Source organism: Psammomys obesus, unplaced genomic scaffold (assembly GCF_907164565.1).
Source record: "Psammomys obesus unplaced genomic scaffold, mPsaObe1.curated_primary_1811, whole genome shotgun sequence".
NCBI lineage: Eukaryota > Metazoa > Chordata > Mammalia > Rodentia > Muridae > Psammomys > Psammomys obesus.
In genome coordinates, this window is record NW_026596162.1 from 506507 (window position 1) to 516679 (window position 10173).

The 10173-nt window shown below is 44.2% G+C and overlaps 1 protein-coding gene across 2 annotated transcripts in view; it reads right to left on the bottom strand.

Annotated features, from left to right (window-relative positions):
• The window catches only part of Slc22a23 (solute carrier family 22 member 23), a 166673-nt gene that overhangs the window by 119929 nt on the left and 36571 nt on the right, over window positions 1-10173 (bottom strand). For both annotated transcript variants that reach the window (XM_055595086.1, XM_055595085.1), the window contains exon 3: window positions 5027-5181. In XM_055595086.1, the coding sequence (XP_055451061.1) occupies window positions 5027-5181 (155 nt within the window). The remainder of the gene's footprint in view (window positions 1-5026; window positions 5182-10173) is intronic.

Below are 10173 nucleotides of genomic sequence, written 5' to 3' on the forward strand. Positions count from 1 at the left end.
CCTTGGCTGGCCTTAAACCCCTGGTCTCAAGACATCACCCTCCTTCAGTTTCCTGAGGAGCTGGAACTATAGTATGCTGAAGCTTGCTTTGAAGACAGACACATCTTATACAGGGCTGGATCACCTCGCCTGTGACAGTATGATCTTAGCAGGGAATGAGAGTCAAGCCACAGTCAGTGGAATCTGCTTATGTAACCATCTCTGTAGTACTTGATAAGACTTTTCATAAAGAGGGAGATGTGATTGTAGTTCTCTGTGTCTCTTACAACTAAATCTAATGTTTCACCATAAGTGAATGGGTATGTGTGAATGCAAACACACTCACATTCACAGGTTAAAAAAGAAAAAGAAAAAAAGAAAATCAGCTCTCCAATGTAGCCCAAGTGTATTTAAGTACCTGGATGCCTCACAATGGCTCAGTGTCAGGGGCAGGGACCACAGCCATGGTCCTGTGCAGACCTGGCCTGTTCTCTTTTCTTTTTTTAATTAATGTATTTATGTATAGAAGTGCTCTGACTGCATGTACACCTACATGCCAGAAGAGGGCACCAGATCCCATTATGCATGGTTGTAGGCTACCATGTGGTTGTTAGGAATTGAACTCAGGACCTCTAGAAGAGCAGGCAGTACTTTTAACCACTGGGCCATCTCTCCAGCCCCTGGCCTGTTCTCTTGATCACATACATTCTGCTTCCGTTCAAAGGCTCTGGGAAGACATCAATAATCTCTCTATTTTATGTCCTAATCACACAACCACTTATCCCATTAGCAACTCAAAGAAAACATAAGTTTAAAGGGTAAAATATTTAACCATAGTGTACCTTAGAACAAAATCCAAAGCAGAAAAACATTAAAACATTAGTTAGCCTTGCTAATGAAGCAGAAAATATCCATTAGTCAACAGTATTGCTTTATTGTTGTTGTTTGTTTGCTTTTTGTTTATTAGTACAGGCTTTCTCTATGTAGCTCTGGCTATCTTGGAACAAGCCCTGCAGACCAGGCTAACTTCAAGATCCACTCAGAGATCGCCTACCTCTGCCTCTTAAGTGCTGGGATTAAAGGCCTGTAATACCACTGCCTGGGCGGTAGCATTTCTTGAAATGAAAAGCCCACCCTCATGGCAAACTACATAAAAAAAATCAAAATGGGGGCTGGAGAGATGGCTCAGTGGTTAAGAGCACTGTCTGCTCTTGCAGAGGTCCTGAGTTCAATTCCCAGCAACCACATGGTGGCTTATAACCATCTATAATGGAATTTGATGCTCTCTCCTGTTATGAAGACATATATACAAATAGAGTGCTCATATGTATAAATAAATAAATCTTTAAAAAAATCAAAATGGCAAAAAATCATTATTTTGCTAGTTCCACTATCAAGCACCTGCAAGATTAAAAACAGACTAAAGCCCCGGTCTGTTTTGACAAAGGCCAGGCCTTCCCAGCAGAGCACTTAAATGATATAAAAAGTTTTTAGATGAAGGTAGAGAAAATTTGGGAACCATTAAAAATGTCACTTGCAAAGAATTAATGTCCAGAAGTTTTACATGCATCTTTAGAGCTCAGAACTATTTTACCCCATGGCCCAACTTATCAATAACTCCTCTAGGCAAAACTCACAGTGCATATACCAAGTGTATATAAAAAGCTAATTGGAAATTCCTAACTCCCTGCTCTGTTGACTGAAAGCATCTCTTTATGTCTTGTCATCAGCTCCTATATTGATGGCTGGCCCTCAAGATGGTCCAGGGATTTGGAGAAATGGGCCTCCGCAGTCCAACTACCCCAACCACCCCCAACCTCATCTGCCACTTATGACTTTGGTTTTTCTTTCTTTCCTTCCTTCTTTCTTTCTTTCTTTCTTTCTTTCTTTCTTTCTTTCTTTCTTTCTTTCTTTCTTTCTTTCCCTTCCTTCCTTCCTTCCTTCCTTCCTTCCTTCCTTCCTTCCTTCCTTCCTTCCTTCCTTCCTTCCTTTTGTCAATTCTCCATTGTCAGAGGTGGCTTGTCTGGCATCTCTTAATAAAATCCTCCTAATTTTTGCCACTCGAGCCACTGTTCACATTCTTTTGCTTCATTTTAGTTGTGCTAAATCTGAGATAATGGATTAGCTCATACAGGAGGTCACTGTGTGACACTTGCACGTATTCATTGCGCTCACATGTGTCATGATGTTTGTATGTTATTCTCAGCTTTGAAAAACATGACTCAGGGAGAGAGGGAGAGAGAGAGACTGATTTATTTGTGTGTGTGTGTGTGTGTGTGTGTGCGCGCGCATCTCTGTATATTCAGGAAACCCTAGAGACCAGAAGAGGGTGTTGGATGCCCTAGAGCTAGAGCTGCAGGGAGCTGTAGGCTGCCAACCATGGGTGCTGGAAAGCATACTCCGGTCCTCTGAAAGAGCAGTAAGAGCTATTAACCATGAGCCATCTCTCCAGCCACAAACACAATTGTTTTTTTTTTTATAGCTTATTTTACTCCAGAAAAAAACAAAAACAAAAACAAAAACAAAAAAACAACAACTGGCAGGCTGCTTAGACAAATATATACAATAAGATAATTACCAAAGACCGAAAATTGCACATAGAAGAGAGTAAAGTAGGGAAATTAAGGTGAAACCAAGAGAAAGGACAAGACTAAAGCTTGTATTGTCACTCTAACACACGAAGCACTTCCATCGGTGCTTGGAAGGTTCTAGACTACTGGCCCAATATGGTCTACAGTCTGCTTCAGTGAATAAAGTTATATGGTAACACAGCTACAGCTATTCATTTACATATTATGTATATGTATGGCTACTTTCATGTTACAGTGGTAGAACTAAGTAGCTACGACAGAGACCAGATGGCCCACAATGCCTGGCTCTTTTTATGACAATGTACAAATAGCCAGGTTATATGATTCTCTGCTTACAAGACAGAAGCAAATCCATTTCCTAGGCTAAGTATGGCCTTTGTGTGGAAAGTGCCATCTCCCCAGGCCCCAAAATTCTTTTCAAGCTTAATAAACCAATGAACAAACAAAAACAAAATGGTTTGTCAGGAGCCTGTGTTAAACTCTGACTCAAGCATTTAATGAGAAAGCCCTAGAGCTGGCACAACCCAGAGGGCATGTGCTGCAGGAAGGCCCAGATATCAAAGATGGAGGAGGGCAGGGCAAGAAAGAGGTACCACGCACATATTCCTATGAAACCTGCCTCTCTCAAATTCAACATAGATACAGCAATGACTTTTAAAGGGCCAACAGCTCAATGATCTACGTCAGCAAAAGGCAGTACTCAGTTGAGGTACCATTCACACATGGGCCGGCTTAATCCAGGGACAGACTCAGAGAAGCAGTTTCCAGGCACAAATGCAATGCAGCCTTTCCCCACCCTTCTTCATCACCTTTGGCTGATGGGAGTACTGATCTGGTGTTCTCTTCTGCTGAGATCTAAATATCCTCAGCAAAGCACGAGCGCTTGATAGGTAAGATAAAAGGAGAGCCATCTTTGCTCTACAGCATTTTCTCCTGAACTCTGTTGATGAGGGTGTGAGATTGAGGCTGTATGGTACAAGCCTTCTTCCGGTAGAGACACTCCATGGGAAGGACAAGGCTGCCAGATCTCTGTGACAACCAGAGACAGTTAGTTGCCTGGAGAGAGGACCACACGGGGTGACTTCCAGCATTGCCTGGAGTCACTTCAGGAAGCACACCTCAGACCTGACCTATTACACAGACCAATGTGTAGGTAAGAGTCACAAGGACACCACAGCCACTCTGAATGTGTTCAAGTCCCAAGGCCCATATTGTCTCTTCAAAGGAAGAAACTCCAGATGTCATCACCTAAACCCACTGCCTTGTCACATCTCTTAAAAGAATTCTATGTGACAAGTACTCCAAAATAAAGGCAAACACTGTAACCCAAGAAACTACAATCCGGCTCACTCTTAGAACGAGATAAGAGAATATAGTTGGGGCCTTTCCTGTATCCACTCCTTCCTCAGAGCTGAAATGCTATATCATGAACTGATTATATTTAGGTTATCTAAAGAAGTCTTTAATATGCAAATTGCAGCGAATTAAGAGGTATTTTCACTTTAGTCCTCTAGAACACTACCTAATTTAGATCTAACTTTCTCCCTGTTATCAAAGATCAAGAAAGCCAGAACCTTATCGGTCCAGTGACCCAACAGGTCTTTCCGGGGGGTGGGGAGGATGGGAGGATGGGAGGGAAGGGTGGCAGCTGAAGCACAGAACTAGAAAGTAAAACATCTACAGATTCTCCTTCGGTTGCGGGTGTGTGGTTGTCTTCTAGAGAATCGAAAACAAGTAAGTAAAACCTACCCATATTTGATAGCAGTGATCATTGGGAAACAAATATGGCTGATCTGCTGAATGCTTTCTCCATGTTGTTTCAACAGAGCAAACCAATACCATGCCTCGGACCTAATGGTCTAATACCAAGCTGACAATTCAAATCCAGACCACTTACGCACAGGCCCGAAAGAATGCTAGAAATGTGGCTTTTGTATGGCCTTAAGTAGAAGAAAAGATCTCAAGGAGTCCAGGATATGCCTATTGCAGTCCACACAGAGATGGTCAGTGCGCTCTGCTGGATCCAGGACTAGGGTACCCAGCGGTGTATTCTGAAGTGCACAGAATGCCAATACAGAAACTTCAGAGAAAATAGCAGCCCTATGTCAGCTTGAGCTGATCCCATATCTCCAAACCATTACGCAAACTTCCGTTCTCCTTGATGCCGGCACTGAGACTGAGGCCAGGCTGTAAGCGTTTCTTTCTTCTTTCCTTCTTTCTTTCCTTCTTTCTTTCTTTCTTTCTTTCTTTCTTTCTTTCTTTCTTTCTTTCTTTCTCTCTCTCTCTCTCTCTTTCTTTCTTTCTTTCTCTCTCTTTCTTTTTTTTTTCTTTCTTAACCACAAAGGCTTCAAAGTGTACGTTCCCCAACTAGCACACCCAGTTCCCGTCCAGAACCTCTTAGGCAGCAACACTTGGGTTGATATTTGTGGGGTCTAGTCATGGCGGTTCCTACTTACGTAACGCATACAAGGTGAGGATGATTCCGGCCAGGCAAAATCCTTCAAAGAACCTGAGTGTACTGAACATTGTCACATTCACTGACAGTGCCACAGTCAGTCCAAAGATCAGAATGAAGATGATGGAAAACAGCAGCACAGGCCGCCGGCCAACCCTGCATATGAAGAGGGGGGAAAAAATCAGGCATCAGTGTTAAACAAGAGGGCAATGATAAGTGCCGATACCCGGCTTCCACTCAGCACTCTATGTATGTTGAAGTGTATGGGCTAAGTGTCTTCATACGACCTATACCCACTTCACTAGATCATGGCTTACACCCTGGGGGTAGAGGCCTCTTGTAGTGCATTAAGTCTACAACCTCTTCTAAAACTAAGAGAGCAGAGATCAAACAGGTACTAGGAGAGAGAATTATGACATGGCCCTGATTGCTGTTGCTGAGTCCATCTCTGTGTATAAACAGGGAGAGCTCAAGGCAAGAGAACAAAATCAATAAGAACTCCCCAAACACAAACCTTGACACACCCAGCATAAAATGTCTTGAGAAACTGCCGACCTTTGGAACTGGCCCAAAAGTCAACATAGACATGGAGGGAAGGCATTATTTCTATTCTCCAGTTGCTACTTCAGGGAGGAATCTTGTTTCACCGGCGGCTTATAGGTCTAGGCGTCGGCCAGCTGAAGGGACCACGGGGCTACATGACAACATGTAATGCTGAAGGGACCACGGGGCTCACACACTAAGCCTAGACACTTTGACCTGGTGTCCCACAGTAGAACCTGCAGGAAAGGGCAGTGGTAGACTGAGTCCACAAACCGCCCAAGGATGTGACTACGGCATGATCAGTGGCCACTAGGGGACAATGTACTTGGGGGCAATCAGAGGGCAGATGGGGTAGTCCATGGAAACTGAAAAACCCACAAGTTCCCCGGTTCCCAGACTAACCATCCACTTTTCTCTACTTTTTACAAGTAAAACTATACTTGTATACTGCTGTCGAGCTGCAGCAAACAAATTCATATTTAACACGACTGGTTTGGGCTAGAAGGATAGTTCATGGAGACGTTGGGGGAAGAGGGAAGCAAGGAAATGCAGGTTCAGTGCCCTAAACATGACATAGGATAGCTAAAAAGCTTTTGTTGTCCTAGACATTTATGACAAGGCATTGACATATAAGTATAAGGGGAGGGGGAAGGAGCCAAAGAAACAGATGGTAGAATGGTTGCTGCCCAGGGCTGGGTGAGAATAGAGAATACTGATGAGCACATTTCACAATCTTCACAAGGACAATGCAAATGACTGAAACTCAAAAGTGGGCAAAGGACCCAACTCTGTAAACACACTCAAATTTCTGAATTGTGCTCATTAAACAGCAGGCTTTGTGTATGTGTGTGTGTGTGTATATGTGTAAATGATCTTTCTCTTAAAGCTCATTTTCAAGAAAAAGTAAGGCAAGGCCTTGCTCTCCCTTGCTCTCGGCCTCCTATAACTTCAATTTTTATAACATGTAATATAAAATATAATGTGTAAAAGCATGGCACTTAAAAAAATAATATAAATACCAAGTAACTTATTTTAAGAAAACATGGGGCAGGCACAACAAGCCAGCAGTCTTTTTCAGAAGACTAAGGATATCCCCATTTCTATTAGTCTCTTTGATTTGGGGTACGTGGCCAAGGTTATGTGTTTATAACAATGAAAAGCCTGTGTCCCATGTTTGTGCTAGGGTCACAAGATCTTTACTGGGAAAGACCTTACCAGATGTATTGTCCATACCTAACTCACTTGCAGAAGTACATTTAAAGCATGGCTTTACGGAAGGAGAGTACAGAAATATCTAACATCTACTTTTAATTCCCTGTGCCTACCTCACCTGGAGTGGGGACATGGGTTGTTTCATTCCATGGAGGGGCACAGTGGGCCTGGCTTGAATCTCCAAGCTAAATGTTTCAGCTTTCATCCTTCCTGCACTTCTTGCTACTGTTCGATACGGTCTTTCTGTGCAGTCTTAGAACCCGCCATGCAGCTCAGGTTGGCCTCAAACTGGCAACCCTCCCACTTCCAACCTCTCCTCCAATCTCAGGTGTATGGTACCAGACCACTTCTCCATGATGTTCAAACATGTTTTGGGTTTTTTTTTTTTTTCTTCCTGCTCTGAGTTTGTCTTAGAAAACTTTAAATCTTACGAAAAGTACATTCTAAGTACCTCTCTCCCTGGTTACTTAAGTCAGTAAATCACACCTATCAATCAGTGGGGGCTCTGGGACACTGGAGGTCTAGGAAGTCAGAACACCTTGTATCAAGGCTCCTATCACATCATTTCTGAGCTATGTCATCTTGGCAAAGTCCACGCTCTCTCCAACGGGCCAACTGCTGTCTATGGGGTTTGTGTCAAGTGTGAGAACATGCCAGCAACTCAGTGACCGTTCATTATGAGCTAATTACAAGCTTCATATGATCTAGTTCCCCAGAGTGGGATCAGAGGTGAGCATGACAGCAAAGACCTTTTATGATCTTCAAAATGTCCCTATCTGAATTGAATTCTCAGAATTTTTTTTAACCTTTCGGGGCAAGAGGGACTCTGAAAATGGAATTACAGCTAAGGACTTCAACTGAGGTGATTTTTTTTTTTTTTTCCAAGGAGGGCACCATGAAAGACCTTGGCTCCATCCTACTGGTTCTGAAGATGGATGAAGAGGTCATGAACCCAGAACAGAGGTGGCTACTTGGGCTAGAAGTAGAACAGAAATGACTGTTCCCCTGAGCCTTGGAAAGGGGCTCTTCCCTAGCGCTATCCTGTGTATGTCCCAGTGATGCCCAGGAGGTGTGTCTGTGACTGAGAGATGACCAATTGTGCTGAAGCCACCCAGCATGTAAGAGTTAGTGACAGCAGTCCACAGAGAGCCGATACTGGTCTCCAGACAGACATCCCACTCCAAAGAAGTGACTGGGAGGATTTCAATTCAGGGATTGTTTATAAAAGATGGGGCAAGCTGGCAGAGAACCTGCGGGACAATATCCACTTTGACGTTCCTATCAGTGGGGACGGGGAAGAGGCCATGTGTGAGAGAGGGGCACTGTGTCGAGGGGACCTGGCAGGTGTTCGTTGTCACTTTGCAGGGACCAATGCCTGAGATGTTCCCTCTTCCCTGAGTATGTTCATCAGCTTATACCTCCCTAGCTATGTCTTCACTCAGCCCATTATTGCTGTAATAAACACAGACAATCCTTCAACACAGCCCTGTCCTGAGTGGCTCACGCACAGCCGAACTAACACATCCTCTAAACAAAAATCTGGGTTGAGAATGAAACTAGTTTATTTTTTCTTTTAAAAATATTTTATTATTTTAAATATTTTCATGTGTGTGTGTATGTGGGAGAGTGTGTGCATGGTGTGGGCGTGTCTAGCATGTGTGATTTGAGGAGGTCAGAGGAGGAGGTCAGCTATCCTGCTCTAGCATTCTCTACCATATTTCCTTGGAACAAGGTCTTTCACTGTCTTAGGGTTCCCGTTGACGTGATAAAACACCATGACCAAAGAAACTTGGGGAGGAAAGGGTTTATTCAGCTTATGCTTCCATATCACAGTTCATCGTGTAAGGAAGTTAGGGCAGGAGCTCAAGGAGGGCAGGGACCTGGAGGCAGGAGCTGATGTAGAGGCCATGGAGGGGTGCTGCATACTGGTTTGCTCCTCATGGCTTACTCAGTCTGCTTTCTTATAGGACCCAGGACCACCAGCCCAGGGATGGCACCACCCACAACAGGCTGGGCCCTCCCCTTCAATCACTAAGTAAGAAAATGCCCTATAAGCTTGCCTGTAGCCCAATCTTACTGAGGCACTTTTTTTTTCCCTTTTTTTTCAATGAGGCTCCCTCCTCTCTGAGGACTCCAGCTTGTGTCAAGTTGACATAAATCTAGCTAGCATGTTCTCACTTAACCTGGGAGTAGGTCAGCAGCCAGTGAGCCCTCCCCAGATCCTCCTGCCTCTGTCTCAACAGCTCTGGGATTAGGTGAATGTGGCCATACCCAGCTTTTTACATGGGTGCTGGGGATTCAAATTCAGGTCCTCATGCTCACGTAGCAAGGGCTCTTACCAGCATCTCCGAAACTCTTTAAGGAAAGCAGCCTACCACTTAAATGCCTGTAATTTTAGAAATCTTACCCTATGACTTGATCAGCTTCCTCACACAGCCCTGAAACTGACCCTGCTGTGAGATATGGAGTTCCCTTAAATGGGGGTGATTTCTTTTAAGGCTTAAGCAGAGAGTAAAATATGCTTCCCTAAGGTAGGAGAGGTATGAAAAACATAACACCTGACGGGAATGTAAGACCACCCAAACTCTCCCAGAGCTACTGCTCAAGCATGTGTGATGACTCCATGGGGGTACCCCTGACTATTTGTCCTAGCCCCTCAAAAGGCCACTGCAGAGAACTGGGTTTGTGCCATCAGATACTGGTCACACCAGGCGAGATCCAAACTCTTTAGTCTTTTGTCCCAGGCCTAGTCCTGCAGTGTGACGAGGGAGGCCACTGGATATGCATGTGCAAGAAAAACCCTCACCCAACTTACACCTCCACAGATGGATTCTTTAATAAAACCCCGTTATTTCCTGTTGTAGTGAATCACCTGCAGGATCAGGACACTACAAATGCCATCAAGCCTGCATTTCTCAGAGAGGAGGGCCATGGGTCATACTGGTTTAACATGTCTATTTTCTGTCAGTGAAGTTCTCTGGGAAGCAGCTCCCACTGGGTCAGTAGAGCTTGCGCTAAAAAGCTAGCAACCCAAGCATTTGGTTAAATCAAACCTTGCTTCCCATCCTTATCCACACCCTCAAAAACTAGACAGCTCCTAGCACAGGCCTGCAGGGGTCACTGACACAAATAAACACAAATACTGTGTCTATAGGAAGCCCCAGAAATGGTGATTGAGCAGTTTCTGCACTCACAGGAAATCACATTGTATGGCCCACACAAATAGATACTAGTTTGAGGAAGGAAATTTCCACCACTCAAAGTGGACTGAGAACTCTCTGTCACCATTCCCACTGTCCTGGCTACCTTTCTCAGCTAACCAGGATACAGAAGGCACCAGGAACACACACACACACACACACACACACACACACACACACACACACACACACA